At 36.4% G+C, this 19908-nt stretch overlaps 1 protein-coding gene across 1 annotated transcript in view; it reads left to right on the top strand.

The window, feature by feature from the left end:
* The window catches only part of FMN2 (formin 2), a 160531-nt gene that overhangs the window by 63445 nt on the left and 77178 nt on the right, over window positions 1–19908 (top strand). Inside the window, exon 7 of the mRNA XM_086460400.1 lies at window positions 5514–5601. Within this exon, the coding sequence (XP_086316526.1) occupies window positions 5514–5601 (88 nt within the window). The remainder of the gene's footprint in view (window positions 1–5513; window positions 5602–19908) is intronic.

Raw genomic sequence — 19908 nt, 5'->3', positions numbered from 1 at the left:
AAGGAAATTTTAGCTTTTGGAGATTTATTTTTTTGAAAGAGTTTATATTATAGCATCTGAACATGCATTTGCATTACTAACCCACAGAGACATTTTGACTTTTAGAAACATAAGATCTAAAGGTGTAGAAACTTGACTTTAGGTACACTGGTACTGCAAGAATGAATGACTATAACTGTGATACATAGCAATGAGCTAAACTCTCAAAGAGGAGCTTTAGGTATGGAAAAAAAAAAATCCTTGTGACCTATTTTTAAACTAAATAATTTGAATTTTGCTATTTGTCTTCATCCCCTACTCCAGTCATTAAAGTTAGCATATTGTTGTTACTTTTTTAATAAGCGACATTGTACTATTGTTCAGCCTCCTGTTGAGGAACACAATGCTTATCTAAACTGCTACTGTATATCTGAATCTAAGCTATCTAAGTACTTTTCCATCTAATGTCATAAGTGAGGAATATTAACTGGGGTAGCAATCTCTTAGTAAAAGACTACTTCTACAGTATTAGTTTTATGATATTCATTTCAAACAATACTGTTTTGGTGACAAAATATCTTAAAAGAGCATGAACAGTTTCTCATCCATATCATTAAAAGCGTTGTTTATGAAAACATAATAGAGAAACAGATAAAATGAATTAAAAGTAAATAATATGTTTAATCTTTACCCTTAAGCATAAACTTACAGCATCCACAAACTGGCAGACATGGCTGCTTGGCTGCACTAATTTGCATACCATATCAACAACTTGCATCTAGAAGTATATGACAGAGAATTTTGAAACCTTAGATATCTCCTTATAGATTATGAAAATCTTCAGTGGGGAAAGTAACCAGTTAGTTTGCAGAGAGGGTTCTAGGTTTGATTAGGGTAGGAGACAGAGGTGCTCAAAATTACACTCTATGATTGACGTTCTGTGGTAAAAGTTGAGTTCAGTCAAATCATTATGTACCATCAGCATGGATATGCTGTTAGACAGCCAGGACTCGGTGTTCGTTTTGTGGTTTGGTTTTCTTTTTGTAAGTGTTAAGTAGAAGTGTTTGGTCTCCTGTTGTACCAAAATGACCTCACTACTTGAAGTAGTCCTTGTTTCCACTCTCACAATTTCCGCGACTAGCCAGGAATCGCTTCTGGATTTGCCTTTTAAAAACACTCAGGCAAACCATGCACACAAAACCCTCCTCTCATAAGAGCAAAATATTATTCTGTTATATCTGTAAGAAGACAAGGATATACATGTGAAAGATATGATGGATCCAGTTCTGTGATTGCTAATTTTACATTTGGAATACACTAGAATCTACAGAAAAAATCTGTTGTCACACACCTAGTGAGAAGAGTCACTGCATTACTGTCCTGATCCTGTCTCCTAACATCTTATTTGGAACGTTGGGGGTCTTGCATCCTCTCTGTAACACTTAAAAGCTATAAGCCCCTATACAGTGGAGTTTCCCGAATGTGACTTTTTCTAATGTACAGTAGTTTTTTCTTAGCAAGAGCCTTGGGATAATTTTGCTTAATGCTAGCAGTCAAAATCAGAACTGGAGAGCAAGAATCGTTGCAAAATTCCATGCATTAACTAGATATTATTCTGGGGAAATGGAATCTTTGAATTTTTGCTTCAGGGTTCTCATCAAACATGTGTCTTGCATTACCTTTCACTAAATATCTCTTTGACTGTTTTCGCTTGTGTTAAACAATCGGGAACAAATTTGGCATGTAGTTTGTTTACTGCTTAACAATGAGGACCACTCAACAATTAGAAAGTTTGTCCTAGACTTCAGGCTGCAGATAATATCTCTAGCTTCCTTTCTATTTATTTTTTTTAAAAAAAAATTTGTTTAAAGCACAGTTCCAGAATCCAAATTGAAAAGGAGCTGTGTATTGTGTCTGAGGCTTTAGATCTTGTAGAGATTGGATTTATCGAACTTTTGTTGTTCCAGTTTTAAATGGCGTCACTTGTCTGTAGCCTGTAGGCCCAGACTATGCAGCTGATTTATTTTATTGTTTTATTTTTAAATGTGGGAATTGCTTTAGGCAATTATGTTAATATTCATATTTTCTGAATTAGTGTTGTATTGTTACAACCATTCTATTGGGGGAATCTATAGCATTCATGCAATTGACTGGAATGGGAATGAAATGCATAATAGAGATTAGTATAAAAGTTGACATAAAAACTACATTTCAAATAAAGCCAGGCGAAACTGGTAGCTGCTACATAAAAACTCTTTGTCTGTTGCTGTTCTGCACTCAGTCACCTGACAGTCATGCTTTTCAGTACTCTTTTGATGTCATCGTGATTCAGAATTTTGGCCGCAAAGACCACCTGTTCTTTGCAGGGACAGTGGTTTATTTTTTTCCTCTCTGTTCACTGGCAAAATGTGACACTCAGTAAATAATTATTCTCCTGTCTAACAGCTCACTTTCAGAAAAAGCAGCTTCTTTTTCCTGCTTACTTTTAAGCCAGATTCTTTTTAGAGCATATGACTTGAAGGGATTTACTAGGCCACTAAATCTGGTCCTGTAGCATTGATGGGAATCATGCCCCCCTAAGAAATCATCTTCTAGCTTTCATCATAAAAACGTAGTTAATTTATTTGGTTCTTTTTTTCCTCTAATGTTGGCCTCCTTGCTATATTTGTAGACCTAATCTCAGTAGCTCTATGAGCTTTAGATTGCTGATGGGTTGTAGAAACAGCAATTTCACAATTTGAAGTGAATATAGTAGTACATGAGTGCTGACACCATTAGAAGTAGGAGAGTCTCAAAATCAGACTCCAGCTCATCCTTGCTCTTTGGGGGTCCAAGAGAGAACAGTGTAGTTCTGCTTCCTTTGCAAAGGTCGGGACGTGTATCCTTCCTTGGTCCTGGGTACTTTCACACCTGAATGAAGTTGTAACACTGTTTTGGAGACGACTACTCAACAAAGTTATTTTACTCTGTTTTCTTCTTGTGCTCCTGGCCAACATAGCGGCCTGCATCAGTTCCATTTCTACTTCATTTTTGCAGAATATGAATGACAAAAAAGTTACACACTTACTCCAGACGAGCTCTTGCCATTTTGTGTGACTACAGTTACTTCCTTATAGCACTTTTGAATGGATTTGCATTAATTTTTTAATTCACTTTTTTTTTTTGCCAGCTTTGGGATAGTTTTCTTGTTCAAAATAAAGGCAACAAAGGACTCCCCCTATTTGTTGATGAAAGCAGCAAGCTTAAGTTATTCTGTTATTGTGAGATGTTTCAGATGAGCAAAAGCAATAATGGTGGTGGCTGGAATCAACAGTTTCCCCAGCATCTTCCATACCGAATTCAGGCTTGTCAGTGTTGGAGTGGACAGCTTTAAGGAGAAGCTTTTGAACTTTTATGTAACATACGACATTTGTTTCTTTCTGTTGCTCTGCCTTGTTTGGGAACACGGTTGGCTAGCAACACCAGTTCAAGAGTTTCTGTTCTCTTTAAAATTTTGTACCCGCTTTATTTTCTGATAGAATGCAAGATACTTGTTTGGTAGTTATTAGAGATGCGCATTGCAATGTAGTTGTTAGAAAGGCTTGATCCATACTTTGCTACCCAAGATCTGTGTTGTTTTGTAAAACTTTTGTAGCTGGAAAGAAGTAAACATTACAACAAGAAAATCTCGCGCTATTTTCCCAGCTTCATCTCAGTTCCAGGCTTAAATGAGATTTATGTTCCATTTAAAAAACATTTAGAGTGATTATAGCCTATTAGAAGGATAGTGTGGGATATCCTAATTATATTTTTCTGAATTACATTGGTTTTCCCTTTGAATTCAGAAAATCTGACTATCCTATCCTATTTCAGTCTGTTTGACTTCAGTTTTAAATACCTAATAATGTATTACACGGATTAGACAATTGCATAGGAATTTCTTGCTAGTTTCTGGCAGATGACATCATCAAGCTATGCCTTGAATTTAGGTATTTAACCTTGTGAATGGTAGTTCTGACATACTTGGTCTCTAATGTTAAAATTTTCAGTTCATGAGCAGAATGCTGTATTTTCACTTCACTGTAACCAGTTAGGAATCTGTCAGGAATGGAGGATGAAAAACCTTCATAATCAATGGGTATGAACTTTTAAGGGCGCAGGGGGAAATAATTAATAAAACATTTGGCTAACCAACAACATCCTCAGAAAACTTATACTGGAAGCACCATGAGTTTCTCAAGCTTCCTTTCCTAAGCAGTCCCAGTGGCAGAGTTCTGGGTCAGGCTTTTACTACTTCTCTTCAACTACTGCTTAGACATCAACATACAAACCTGTGTCTGAAAACTTAAGTGAATCAAAGCTGGCCACAGGGCAAATATCTCACGGGTACTTTTACGTTTTTTAAGATGTGAATTGGATCATGACATTCTTTACTCTGGCTAAATTAATTCTACTTTTTCTAATCTTATTTCTACTAATTGATTTCTAAATAATTTTGCCAGTGGGGCTGTAGGTGGTCCAGCACCTTGTTGCTAAGATAGGAACTGTGTAACTTGAAAAAGTACGTACATGCTTCCTGACTGCAATGTAAAAAGAACTTGAACTTAACAGTTCTAATTGCCTGGCTTTTATCTTTTCCTCCAAGTGATTCACAAAGGTTTTCTTCAGTGTGTTTAGTACAATGTAAAATTCAGCAACCTGAGTAGATTAAGTGTTAACCTCTTCCATCTACATAATGGTTGTAGCCCTGCATTGAAAAGTACTTCTAGAATCGTGTTGTTTTACAGATAAGTGTCCTTTCCTGGCATTACTTGCATTTCATACTAATGATTTAAAATTTACAGTAAGCTGAATTCGAACAGTTTAGAGCCCTGTGGAAGACAGTGTAAATTACTTATTGCTTCTATGCTTGCAAAGCAAGTATGCACAAGAGTGTATTTTAGTGGTTAATTTAACCCCCCTAAAGCAAGATATTTTGATGACTTGATATTTTTTTTGTTTATTTTAAAAACAAAAAAGCTTTGAGACCTTTTATATTCCCTAAAAGTGATCAAAGAAAATCCCAATATGTACGTGGTTATTTTGCTTTTTAAATAAAAGTCATATTAGTGCCTACTACGTCAAACGTTCAAATAAAATACAAATTCTCACAGTTTTAGCTTACATCAAAGATGGAAATCATTGTGTGGTTTTGGAAACCAAAGCAGTTCCAAGATAGACACAGTTGGAAATTTTTTTTTTTTATATGACAGCCTGTTTCATACACTTAGTAACATCAGTGTGAAGTTGAAAATGTGCATCCTAATGCAGAAGAAAGTCTAGGGGAACTTTTATAGTGGTTGTTTTAGGATTAAGATTCAACTAGGTGACATAGTTACTTACACTTGTGACAGATTTATGCAGCAGAAGAAAACTTTAAAAAGTAACAAAATTACTCAATTTTAGGTATGTATATAGACTACAAGGTACTATTTCTTGAATTTGTCACTATTAATGCAATGTATCTTGCACATTTTCCTACAGATTAATACTAATTCTTGGGCTTCTTTTGGCAGGTTGTCAAGTTGTTAAGTAACAAAAGATCTCAAGCTGTTGGGATATTAATGTCTAGCCTTCATTTAGACATGAGGGACATTCAGCATGGTAAGTGAAATAAGTATTGTTGATTCTAGCCCAGATCACATCACTAATAATCTGGAAATGCTAATTATTTCTATCTTTTGATATGTATTAATAAGAAGATTTTTTTTACGCTCTGTTTTTGTGAAAATACCTAGTTCTGGCATTTAATTTCCCTTTTCTAGTAACACATTCACTTGTACTGTATGGAAAATGAAACTTTATTTGCAGAATTGCCATCTATAGTTTTTGGCATCAGTTACCTGTGTGTTATAAAATATAGACACTTTGATTTTTGGTCTTTCTGAGAAAGAAAGTGTGATGTGTTGCTTATTTTAATTCAGATGGCCTCAGGACATATCCAGAAAAGTAATTTTAACATTGAAGTGATTTGTTATATAAAATAATTCCTCTATTTGGGTTAGCACAAACTTATTTCATCCTCAACAGCATTTTTCATTAAGGGAGTTCTTTTGGGGGAGTGTAATACTTTTCACATTTATGCTTAGAGACAGTAGTGCAAAAAGGTGAAAAGTGGAATTGCATTTATATTCAGAGCATCCCTTATGTTTCCCAAAGGCTTTGGATAGATTTGAAGCAGATTGAATTATCCTGTGAAGTGCCAGTCTATCTATTAAAAAAATATGGTTTCAAGTATAACACAGACTCTATAAATCACTGAAACATCTTGTGAACTTTCTAGGCTACACATTTACAGCCATGCATTCAGTTTACTCTGATTTGATTATTTCATGAAATTATTCATAAATAGAACAAATTTCAGAGCATTCTGTCAGCTTGTGAGTAGCTCTTAATCACAGTTTTAGTTTTTATTAAACTGTTTTGATGGTTACTAGACTTCCTCAAGCTGAAGCACTTAAGATGGTAGTCATAGAGCAAGGCGCCAGTACTGGCGCCAAGAAGTACTTGGTATTTCCAAAGCTGGCAGATGTAGTTCAGTTAAGTCATAGAGCAAAATCTGAAAACAATGATATGGTCCTTTCCTTCAGTCAAATATTCAACTTGGTTTCAGTTAATAATGAGAACCTTATGAACAAAGGAGTCCGCCTAACATCTGTGTCTGTGGTAAAGCCAACACAAGTTCATTGAAAATTTGCTTGCTTAACATGCAACACTAACAATAACATGGCATGAATGGCAGTAGTTGAAGGGGTCAAACAATATTATGTTTAACCTTTATCCTATTACAATATTAAGCACACATGATCATCTAAGCTGCGTGCAAATTTTGTATATTCCTCTTTCAATAGCTGTTTTCTAAATCCAAAAGTCTTTGCAAAGGGGAGTCTAGTAGTTCTTATTCCCTTGCTGTGTAGAAGTGATTGAACAAACATGAGAGAACTTTTGTCTGATGGGGGAATTCATGGAAATGGTTGGAAGATCCTGGTGTTAAAAATGTTTGGATTTTTTTTTTTTTTTAAAGAATGTAAATAGGCATGGAGGAAAAGTGGTGGGGAGCAGGAAAGAAAATTGCATGGTGGGTGCAAGGAAAATAGAGGAGGAATCTCACCAAGAAATATTTCTGGCATCAGTCACTCCTAGCAGGATTCTGAGTGATCTAACCACAGAGCCCATGGAGAAATTATAAAATCACAAGGCCAAGTATTTAGCTTCACCTTTACATGTATGCACTATTTTTACTTGCTTGTTAAAAAGTGAGTTTGTTTATTTTTGAGTTTTAGAGCTTACTAGTTTTATCTGCTGCAATTTGAATATACTAATGTGAAGGTACTATCAAAAATTAAAATAGTGTTAAAGAGGCAGTTGGTATATTTGTGTCTTTATACATTAAGATTTAAAAGGCATGACAATCACTACAGCAAAATAACGTGATGAGTGTCCTTTGTCCACTAGCCCAGGGTTTTAGTGGTGGTCTTGAGTTTTCGCCATGTTTAATGCACAGTGACATGTATGTTTACCCATATCTCTCTCAATACCACACAGGCAATGTTTTTTCATAAATTTGAAAGGCAGTTAAATGAAATGCACACACAGATATGATGCTATGTGGTACTAGGCAACTTCCTTTATGAGCTTTCTTGTAAATATTCCCTATATTACGTATAAAGCGTATCTGGGGGATGCAGTGTTTGTGCAAATTGCAGAATTGTATTTTTATTATTATATTTATTTTTTTTTAGTGGCCATAGAAAAGTACCCAGAAAGAGAAATTTTCAGTGCGGTGTGGTATTCAGTCCATTTCTTGGTTTGCATGCTATTGTGTTTTGTTTTTCTAATGATTTAGACAAATTTCAAAGTGTTGTAGGAACAGAAGGGAAACCAATTGTGCTGGGTACAAATTCACCTAAAAAATTTAGGACTTCAAATTTTAATTCATATTGTGTTTAACTAAAGAGCTTAAAATAACTTGAAACCTGGGCAAATGTGGTATTTAATGTCTTGTAAATTTTTTTTTTATTTTGTTGGAGGTTTTTTTGGTGTATTTTTGTTTGCTTTTTAAGACAAGGAACAATGGTGAAATATTGTCTGCAAGAAACAAGGCTTGATGAAAGATTGTTTTGAAAACTTGAAAATTTGAATCGTACTTTGTTAACTAGTCCTGAACGCTGAGCTACTTTTTCATGCAAGTGTGATCAGATGGCTTTTAATCAACAATCTCAGAATATTGTAATATATGCTAAATAGCTTTATTTGATGGTGATGATATCCTGGTTAAGGGTCTGCTTGTAGACCTGCATTTTTCTACTCCCGATTTTGAAATAGGTTTAGTAAGACAAACTCCCAAAACCTGGCTGCTTTTATAATATTTTTTGCAGTGTGGAAGGAGTAGTTGTAATAACCAAAGCACATTTGTACTGATCTCTAATATGTCTTTCTAGTACTTCTTTAAAGTAGGGTAGGTTGGTTTTTGTTGTTATGGGGTTTTTTTAAGTAGATTCTAATTGTTAACAGAACTCCCAGCTGTTTTACGCAGTCTAGACTGGAACTGTAAGAAACATTGGTCTCTTTAGTCGCAGTGCCATTTCTCTATGTTATTAGTACAAAAATGAGTCCTCTTCTCATGGTTTCTCTGGTTTCACACAAGATTTTACTGACGCCTATTTTTTACAATCATCTATCAACTACGCAAAACACACTTTATCCAGGCATTTTGCTTGCTTTTTTATTTTCATTATACCGCAAATATTCTTTATCCAGTATTATTTTCCCACTGGAAATACAGCTGTATTTGGCAGTATGATACAGCCAAAGCTTGAGAAATGCCAAACAAGCACTTCTTGCATGTTTTTCCTTTGTAATTCAGATTTTCTTCCTAGAGAAAAGACTTTGAGTTTAACATTAGTCTTTTGTTTTTTTCCTTAACATTTCAGAGCTGTAATGTGTGCTTAAATCTTAACAAGGTTCCAGTTAACTGCATATAGAACCTGTGATAAACATCCTATACATTAACATGTAATTGCTTCTTAAGCCTGTGTCTGCATTCAGGGGCTGTGTGTCCTAAATAATGTCTGTCCTCACACGAAATGTACCAACTGTTTGAAATTGTAACGATGTTGCAGAGAAAATTGTTGATAATGCCTTTCCCAAGTCCCCTCCCTTGTAAAGATACACTGTATTCTCTTCTGTGCTTAAGCTTTTAGGGCTGTTACCAAGTGCAGTTAAGAATAGCAAAAAATTCTGTATGTGTAAAAATAGAAAGAAAAAATTAGAATAAATATGTCAGCTAGAAGAAAAGCAAATTTTATATTCCATGCAGATAAATATTACATTTACTACACAATCATATCTAGTATCTATTTCCAAAATATAAATTAATATTTTGTACTCTTGAGGGTGCCCTCTAAATTTTGGAGGTAAAAGTCTGGCAGAACAGTGTATGCACTTCTCTGTATTTTGAAGAGTCTGTATCTTTTCCAATCCAATAACTTTCTCTTAACAGAGTTTCTGATTTCAGGCACTGTATTACTTCTGGTATGGCTGCAATACTCTATATACTATAATACACGACACTATATATAATACACGACACTATATATAATACACGACACTATATATAATACACGACACTATATTTCTGCCAGGTTTTGTGTAGCACCTTGTAGTTGCCCTGGCTCTGTTGGAAGTAGTTTGGAGATTTCTGCCTCTAAATTTTGGACCACCTTTCTCATATCCTCATTTAATAAGCCATTTCCCCCCCTTCCCTGACTCACTGATAATCTACAGAATTTGATGGAGCCACCTGTCCCACTCTGATAATTGGGAAAATAAAGGCATATGGAAGACAAGGCTCTCTTTATTTTTTTTTTTTTTTTTTTTTTTGCAGTCCTCAACTCATTGTTGCTTAGTGATATTAGGAAAGGAGGTTGTATGAAAGAACGTAATAAGAAAAATAGTTATGAAAAGGGCAGACAGATTCACCTAACATCTGGTAAAGCCCAACTTCTTAATCTGGATTTGAGATTATTTTACTGAAATTTGTGTTTGCAGCAGAGCTTGCTCTGCTAACAGAAGTACAACTTTGAAAAACCGACATGTCTTCTGCCCTCAATTCAAGACAGATGTGCAGGAAGTGAATGTACTCTAAATGTTAGTGGGCAAAATAAATGTTTATTCCTTAGTATTTGGCTATTAGTGACAAAGGAACATGAGAAAATGTTGGTTGTGTTTTCTTACTTGACTGCTCAGAGTGACGCTTAGAAATGATGAGCTGGGAGATACTTTGTCAAAGGTTAGCTGTATAATTTCACTGGATAAGGAGGATAAAACTTACACTTTTACACTGCCTTGTTTAAATGTTCTGTGCAGGAATTCTTCACACATTGAAGTATCACGTATGTCTCAGTGGTCATAGGTCCAAGAGATGCTCTAAATGGAAAGCAATCAGGAAAGGATGACACATCATCTGGAAAATAAGAGCTATGATTCATTTATCTTACGGGAGGTCCAGAGGTGATTCGAGCATTATTTATCCTAATAACAACGTACGTGTATAAGCATAATAATTTGAAACTCACAGTACTGAAATATTTGTCAGGAATGGGTATCTTTGCAAAAGTCTTTTTACTGTTTAAACAAGTTATGAGGACAAAAGTGTACATGACTAGTCAAGTTCTTCGGACACTGTTGTACTGGAAGGTAAACCAGCTACCCGAAATTGTTATTTCTGTCCATTTAAGCTATGAAAAAATATCCTGAATGTAAGAGGATACATAGAATATTTTTTTCCGCCAAGTGGCAAATCTGTATTTCTTTAATAAAGGAATGATTAAAGATTGCAGTCAGTGCAGATTAATTACAAAGTTTGAAACTTTACCTGCTAGATCTAACATACTAATTGAGAATTGAAATTCTTCAAACATTTTTTCTTTATAAAATATTGTGCATTTAGATACCTAAAAACTTAAAAGATTATGGCTTAAGCTTCCCCTCTGATAGCCTTTCTAACATGTGTTTACATTCTTCTGAGACACCAGCAAGGAAAGATCGGCATTTTTGTCCTGTGAACTAGCACTTCCTCAAAACCTCACACCATAATCCTCCATCTTATTCATCTATTTCTTCTTAGCTTTATGCTACCATATTCATTACATTATGTCTGCTGTGAGATTGCAAGCTTACACATTTTATTTGCTTATAATTACTTTACAAGCTCCTATTGTGAAATTATTGCCAAGGAAAACAATGGAATACACAAAATTACTTTTATAAAAGACAGACTAGAGTTAAATTAGAGTTCTGCACACATGTATCGCTGCAAATGTTTCTATTGCTTTGGTGCTGTTAGTATGCCCCCAGTGTTCTGTACGGAGCAGCCAAAAGTGATTCTGGAGCCCTTGTCTGGCCACTCCTGCCAGAGGCAGCTAGTGAGGAAGGTCAAAAAAGGTCGAGGAAGGTCAAAAAAGGACCTTGGAGACAAGTGGGGTTTCTAATGGGTATGGATTAAACCCCTGAGCTGTGGATAAAGGCCCTGGAAGCCTGTCCTGAGTATTGAAAGCATGCCTCAAGTCCTCTTTCTGTCCTCTGAGATTTTTCTGAAGCTTAGTTTGCAGTGACCAGAAGCCAATAAAGCAGTAGTAGCAGTTGTTAAGGTAAAAATACAACCTCGGTTATCATTTTCTTTAAGTATCGATGCAACACATGGGGCTAATGAAGGACAGAAATACTCATGTCGCCAAGAAAGGAACTGAACGGTTTACGTGATATATCCCTTTGGAATCTACAATTAAAAAGAAATTTATAGAATTAAACCTGTTTTTCTATAATGCTAAATATATTTTTTAAAAGTTAGGGTTTTTTAAAATGAGGAAAATCAATACTGAGTTTTTTCACAATATTTGAATCAGCAGAGACTAATTACTGCCACATTGGATAGTCTGGATAATTAAAGATTTTTATTCTTGTTAAGAACATATGAATGTAATTTAATAGAGAAGTTTTGTAAGAAACTGTAACTGCATTGTTTGTCTGTTGTTCCAATTGAAACAATTTATTTTTTTTTTTCTTGGAAATCTGATTAACTTTGAAACTTTGAGAGAAAAATTTCAGGAAAGTTCTGTTCTCCCAAAATAAAAAAGCAGTACTGCTATTTCTTATTTGTGTACTGTGTAGCCAATCAAAAGAGGGATGATCAGAAAATTGTAAACATAAAGCAACAAAATATATGCTATTAGCAATAGTAACATGCAAAAATTGGGGGGAGGGAGAAAAAGAGCAGCTGGTTTCCTTCCCATAGCAGAAATATTTTCTAGTGGTCATACTTCTATAATTGCTGAACTACATAAAGATTTTAGCATTATGAAAATTAAGAAAGGCTTATTAATTGGCTAAGACCTTCCAATATGTTACACATTTTTTCATTAAGTCAAAAGGTTTAGAAGAAAAGCATGTTTGGCACAACAATCTGTTTGTGATTTGTTCATGTGTTTGTTTGGTTTGAACGCATTTGTACACACAAAAAATGTGTATTAAAAAATTAATGCCACTTACATGTATACAGCTGCTAAAATCTAATTTTAAATACAAGGTGGTTAAAATAAGGATTTAGTAAAATTTGCAAGGTGAACCTTTTATCTTTTTTTTTTAATATTCAGCGTACTTATTTTTATCATATTTTTTTCTCATTCCTCTTTTAAGGAAGCAATTAAAACTATATGCTATATTTGATCAAATGGAGATCTAACTAGCTTAGTACCTCATCTCCTGTGTGGGTTACCGGGGGGGGGGGGGGGGGGGCAGGGGCAGGAAAGAGAGAGTAGCACTGACCACTCATTATGTAATTTTTATAGATCTTTTTGCTGTAGTCATCTTTTTCCAAATTGAAGACTTTGCTTGGAATGACTTTCATGCACTTTGTTTATTGTTTTGATTTCTCCTTGTCACCAGTCTGTGATCCACAGTTCGCCGCCTTCTCTTTGCAAATGAGTTGACTAGCTCTGTATGCTGTTTTCAAGATTTATGTGTGCCATATGCCTATGTCATGGTATCTGATCATCTTCTGTTTCAGGCTCCATTTTTTTCTGTATTGTTACTGATATTCTGTTTGCCTTTTAACCGCTGCTAATTATTGAGCTTGGGTTTTGAGAAAATTATAAAGAAAACCCAAGTGTCTTTTAGGGGGCAGCAGCTGCTACTTTTGTATCCATCATACTGTGTGTACAGTTCGGCTTCTTTTTTCCCATCTACTTTGCATGTATTGACACTGAATAGTTGAGAGATCCTTTTGTATGTATTTGTGGTCAGCTTTAAAGTGACTAGCTTTTATTTTTTGCCAACATTACCACCTCATGTTTATTAAATATCACAGGAACCTGCAAAGATCCTAGTAAGGCTCTGCTGCTACAACTCTGTACTTCGAAAACTGATAATTCGTTTTAATAAATGTATTTGTAATGTAAATGTTTTGTAATTGATTTCCCATTTTTTTAGCAGGTTTTATTTTTAATCAGAGTAGACCCTTCCTGTTGTCCCACAACAGCATAATTTTTTCTGAAGCCTTAGGTAACGATAGTGAGGACCCTTTGCAAGCCTAGTATCAGTCTGATCCCTCTTACTTGTGCCTTTTTTGACTTCATTAAAGCAACACTTTTAAATTTGTTGTTTATGGGTGTCTACTACAAAATGACATGCTACCTTGCTTTCTCATTACATTGGTTTATCTAGATGTTCTTAAAAAAAGTTGTTCTTCCATTTAACACACAGACATTTTCCAGGCACAGAAGTCAGGTGGACGGGTTTGTAGTTTTCCAGCGTCATCTCAGGAATCCTCTTAAAATTTGCATTTGTGTGTTCTGAAACTTGTTCAGTTTGAGGCCGTGCCTAAAACGTATCACTCAAGAAGTATAGAATGTGTCTGAGAATCTCTTTGACATTTTTTGTGGTTGTGAATCCTAACACAAATACTTCATTTAACCTTTTCTGATTTTTTTGGTGCTTTTTTACAGCCAGATTATCTGCATGCCCAACCGTTTCCTGTCAGGCTTCATATATTCGATGTGTTTGAAAGTAGTTTTGTTACTAGCTTTACACATTTGGCAAGTTGGGTTTAGACCTTTTTGTTCTTGTCCAATTTGCGTTGAATTTAGAAGGTTTTTTGCTTTTCTGTTTTCTTTGGGTGATTTCCAATTTTTGAAGAGTACCTTTTATTTACAGGTGTCCCCTGTGCTCTTATGTTTAATCTTGTATGTGGTTTTGAGGAGTAGGAATACTGGGGATGTGAAAAGACCAAGGAAAAAAAGGTGCTTTCCACTTTTTCAGTTGATGATTTATTTTTTTTTTCTCTGAATCTCTAATGTCTGTAAGCTTCCTTCTGACCTCCCAGCTTTTTTAGCATTTTAACTGGCTTCTCATTTTAATGTAATTCCTCCTTGAAAAGTCTAATTTTATGGTGTTATTTCTAAAAACCTTTTTCTTCTGTCCTACAAAGAAATTTCATTTAAGAGAGTTATGGTATCTCCAACTGTTTTGTACACTATTCAGAAGTAAATCAAGTGCTGATTCTCCTCATTTTACTATTTCTGCCTAAGTTGTTTTGAGTAATAATTTTAATGCCCTAAAATTTAGACTCTGCATGGTGTCTCAAAAATACACTTAACAGATCAAACATTCTGCTATGATGTTTTCTACATTGCATATTATCTTACAGATTTTATGAGTTAAAGTCACTATTGACATGCTTCTGGAGCGATCTGTAACAGGGTACTAACGGTGTTTTTTCTATTTGGGCCCGAACTCCCTCAGTAGGGAACGTGGCAGGTCTGCTACAGCGGAGAGCTGTGCAGTTAATTGACTCGTGCTTCCTTTTGTCAGAGTTGCCGTGCTTCTGCAGAGACCAGTTATGGCATCGTATATAACCTTGTATTACCAGTGTCACACTGATGATCTTCCTCCTGTTACATTTGGAACAGCCATTAAATCCACCGGTAAATACAAATTTGCCCATTGCAAATGTCAGATGCCCGGACACTGCATGGAAACGCATCACGTACGTAGCCTGGATGTCATCTACCGAGCTCCGCTTATCTGGGTCATTTTCCTGACTCCCCGCCCTCGGTCTGTGCCCGGACCGCCCCGCTCCCGGCCCCGCCGCACCCCCCTCTCGCAGCCGCGCCGCCGCCCCCGGGCGGGTTGACCCGTGCGGCTGCGGCCGCCTCCCCGCGGCGGGCCCGGCTCCCCCGGCCCGGCCTCCCGCGGCCCCGCTTCCAGCGGCAGGTGGCAACAGCGGCCCGCGCTGCCGCTGCCGCCGCCGCCGCCGCCGGGGCGCTCCGCGCCGCTGCCGGGGGCCGCCGGCCCGGCTGGCGGCAGAGCGGGGCTGCCGCGCTGGCCCTGTCGGGGAAGGCGCCCGACTTCGTGGCTTCGCCCCGGCTTCCAGGTTTGGCCGGGAGGGCGTCCTTCTCGGCCGGTGGATATCCTCGTTTCAAAAATAACTCGGAGCATAAGGCAGGGAAAGGATGATGCAAAGATGGGACTGGGATTGCTTTGCTGTATCCATCCATCATCCACGGTAGGTAGGGTAAGAAACGGTGCAGGGGATATTACGGGTTTCTACTGCAAAAACTGTGAAACGTTTAGTCTGAGAGCCCTCATGCTGGAGCCATTGTGTTGGTGTTCCTGTACCTGTCGCTTTATGAGGTACCTGGGTTTCTCCTACTTCTTTTTTTCTTCTTTCTTGTGTTCTGTCATGACCCTAGGCAGTGAAAGATCAAGATTATTTCCATTGTTCTGTTGTTCCACAGGAAACCTCCCCAAATGATATGTGGTAATTTCTATTTCAGTGTAATGTGTTTTCTGGTTTTAGTGAAGCTGAAATTGCTTTAGCTGCCTGGACACGAAATATAGCTGGATGGGATTGAACTGAAGCAATATAGAATGCCTCTTGTCTTCTTGAAGTCCTCAGTAGGCCAAATCTAGCCATGATACTGAAATAGATACACATAGGTGATTCTAAAAAACTTTTTTTTTTTTTTCTTAGAATGTATATATTTTGGTTTTCCACATATCAAATTATTTGATTTTGTTGCAATCCCAGCCTTTATTTCCTTGAGTTACTAATACTGGCTTTTGAGAAACACTGGAGTGTGGAGAAAAAAAAAAAAAAAAAGGCACTTAAACCATAAACATACATTCTTCTGCCCTCAGTTATCACAGTTTTGTGATTTGAATTAGTAAAGCTGTGTCATCTATCATCTACCTAGCCAAGAATCTTTCTGCATTATTTTCATAATCCCACCACACTTAGAACATGGACTAAGTATCACAAGATCATTACATCATTTTCTTAGCATCTGTAGCTCTTTAAGACTGTAACTTCAGAATACTTGGAGAAAGGCTTAACATGTGTTAGTACGATGAAATCCCTGGTGTTTTCCTTACATCAGACTGGGCAGACATGTAGAGTACCAGGCTACATGTAAACTGCTCTCTAGTGTGCTGAAAATAAAATTTTGATTTGATTTGGAGAATAAATTAAGAGTATGTAATTTTATTTTGGTGAGATACTACCATCTGACCGAGGGAAAAGGAAATTAGCTTTTGAAAGAAAACCTCTCGAATGTTTTGTTTGTTATTCTTGAGCAAGGAAATTTATATTTTGACTTGTTACTGCAACAGCTGACTGTACAGCAATTACAGATAAATGGGGATTTGCTTTGCCTGATTTCTGAAGACCTGTAGGTTTCCATGTAGTGCTTCCTAATTAGTTCTACTACTACAGATACTGATATCGTCATACACAACTGGCTAGCTTGAACCATAAGCAAGGAAAGCTTGTTTCTGAATGATTGTGCATGTCTTCATGGCTAAAAGAACTTGCAGTATTTTCTGTGATTTAGATCATCAAAAGGTAGCAAGATTCTGTGTAGTCTGTGTGAAATGGTTTAGACTTGTTGATGTTGGAGGAGTCCAGTAGAGAACTTCAGAGGGACCTAGCAAAGGGCAAACGGGCAGCTCAACTCTAGATTTTTAGAAACAGCATTCGAAGCATTTAGTCTGGCTGCTAAATAAGGCAAGTCATGTAATATTGCCTGCTAATTTCTGCCTCAAGCTATTAGTCTGTATAAATATGAATATTTTAGCAGTATAAATGTTCTTCAGTTCCAGCTGAAATTCTGACCCTTCAGCCTTTGCTTTCTTTGAAGTTGCTGATAGTTTTGCCATTGACTTTGGTGAGTCTAGAATTTCATACAAATATTTTAAGTGATGAAGAAGTTAGTGTCCCACAAAACATTGTTCAAAAGATTAATTTCCCTTGCTTTTAGCACTTAAAATATTCTTTCCATAGTGAATTTGTCAGATTAATTTACAGACATCCTTCATTCTTTCCTGCTTTTGGTCTGCAAAATTACAGAGCCATCTACTTTTGGAATATATTCTCATGCAGGTATGTGTAAGAACTGTAATCAGGTTGCTTCTTAACTTCCTTCTGTATAAGCTAAACAGATCAAGCAATTCAACAGAAAGACCAGTTATCGAGGTTATTCCGCTGTTTCCTTTGTTGCTGTCTTTGATATTCCACCAGCTATATCTCTAGTCCAAAGATTGTTTTGACTTGTAGTCACTCCTTGAGACACAAGGAGTCTTACGGTAGTCATTGATAATGATTACTAGGAGTGTAATCAAGACAGTTCTTTGGGTGAGTTTGAGTTTGCTCAGGAAAGAGCAGCTCTCCCATTAGCATTGCCACATGGACTTCACTGAGGATTAATAACTATTTTTAATAGCTTTCCTTTTGGTGTAGGTAGATATATTTAGTGGCAGTAAGCTGAGAGCAGATTCCTATGGAAGCCCAAGATACTCTTCTTTCTGATAGTGTTTCATGAGCCATTACATTTTCAGATCTATGAGTTAGGCAGTTCTTAACTTATTTAGTGTTGACAATTAAGTAATGTAACTATTGTAAATTACCAACTGGACACACCTGGTCTTCCATTAACTATATACTAATTGTGTGTACATTGGGAGCACGAAAGCTGAGACCCTAAGTTAGCTGCCTAATGTAGAGAATATATTTTTTGGAAAAAATGTACATTTGGTATCTACCCTGCTAACTTTATCAAATAAATAGGCCGTGTGCTATATAACTGTGTAAAACTCATATATATTTGCTATTATTATAAGGGATGAATTGTGGTCACTTCTCCTTAAAAAAAATATAATAGCAAAAAAAACCGAAGAGGTGAATTAGAAGAATGATTAAAGAATGGAATATGTGTAAGGAACATGGAAAGATTGGGGACTGTTCAGAGCTGCTTGGGGTCACAGAGTAAGGCAAATAGTTCAGAGATCCTGTACGAAAAAGTTAGTGTCTTCTAGTGATTATGAAGCTAGAATAAACTATAAACGATTTTTCCACTAGTTGGAATAATTTTAACCTAAATTTATTCTTGACTTTGCTCTACTTTAAACATAGGTTTCATCTTTGTCAGTGAACTACTAGATGATTCCAGATAAATCTCTTCCTCCTCCTCCTGCGTTTTCTTTATCATTATCATTTAGAATGAGCTCCCTAAAGCATGAAAGAGCTTGTCTCTGTGCTTATGGGGCAGACTTCTCAAAGTTAGCCATGCATGGGCTTTGTTTAGTTTGAGCTACTCTAACGAAAATAGGTAAGGTGTGATTAAACCAAAAGCCAGCAAATTTGAATTCTGAAAAAATCCACGTGTGATTAAAAGTCTCAATTAGTTTGAAGCCTGAAGGCTTGTTTGTATTCTAAATGAGTCTTGCTAACTTCTTCCAGCTGCACTCAGTAAGAGATGTTACCTTGCTCTGCAAAGTTTGACTTGCATACATCCTTTGATTGCCATGGTTACACCATCATTGGTACCCCAGTTAGCCCTTGGAACACCCAGACATAATGTCATTGAAAAAGAGATTGAAAAGTGTTAGAACCTAGCTGGATCTAAAAGAAAAGTCAAACTCTAACACACAGGAAACCCAAATTTTATTTCACTTGACTCATGAATACAAAGCTATAAATCATATATTTCTGCAGACAGACTGATAGAAAATGTCAGATCTACTGCATGTGTGCCTTGCAGCTGCTGTATTTGTGCAGTTGTTTTTTATGATGTGCACTGTAAATGTGCACATACTGTCACATAAACATCCCCAAAATATATGCCTCAGATATCCTGTTCTAGTTGTATCTCCACCAAAAGTGATATAGTTGGTAGGTATGACAAGTTTCCTTTTGAGAACCTCTAAACGGAATGCCTGTGGCATGCTATACTGCCTTAACCAGAAAGTAAGAAAGCTTAATACAAGCTGATATTGAAGTAAAAGCCAATAGCATTGGGTTTTTTATAGCAGTAATTTTATTTTCTGTGTTCTTACATGTAAAATATATCCTTATGTCAATGATTAATTTAATGTTAAAATCTTGGCTTTGAAACACTTTGAAAAATACATATAAGGGACAGGAAGTTTGCCTAGAGAACAACAAACCCCTACTACAAGCACAAAGTACAATTTCTTTTTTGTGAAACTTATTTAAATGTGCTGTATCATTTGCATTTGTGTACTATGCTAAGCCTTAAGTAGCATTTTGGGAGTTGTCATGGTGATCCTTTCCCATTTATTGAAAATCTTGAATCCTGACACTCAATCTTGTGATTCTAATTCACTCCCCAAAGAGCAGCCCCTGGCAGGTTCATTGAGACTGTTTGCTCCTCTACTCACTATAGTTTAAAATAAGCATAATCTGGTAAAATGCCAGTCTTTTTTGAACCTTCCTATATCCCACACCCACGGTTTTTTCACCTGCCAAATTCAAACAAATCTTATCTAAACAATTAAGATAAGCGTTCAAGTACTCTCTATAGTCAAATCAGCAAACCTCTCAAAACCAGAACTGAA

This window comes from Leptosomus discolor, chromosome 2, assembly GCF_034619465.1.
Source record: "Leptosomus discolor isolate bLepDis1 chromosome 2, bLepDis1.hap2, whole genome shotgun sequence".
Taxonomy (NCBI): Eukaryota; Metazoa; Chordata; class Aves; order Leptosomiformes; family Leptosomidae; genus Leptosomus; species Leptosomus discolor.
The sequence above is the reverse complement of the archived record's forward strand: the minus strand, read 5'-3'. Positions and strand labels throughout refer to the sequence as shown.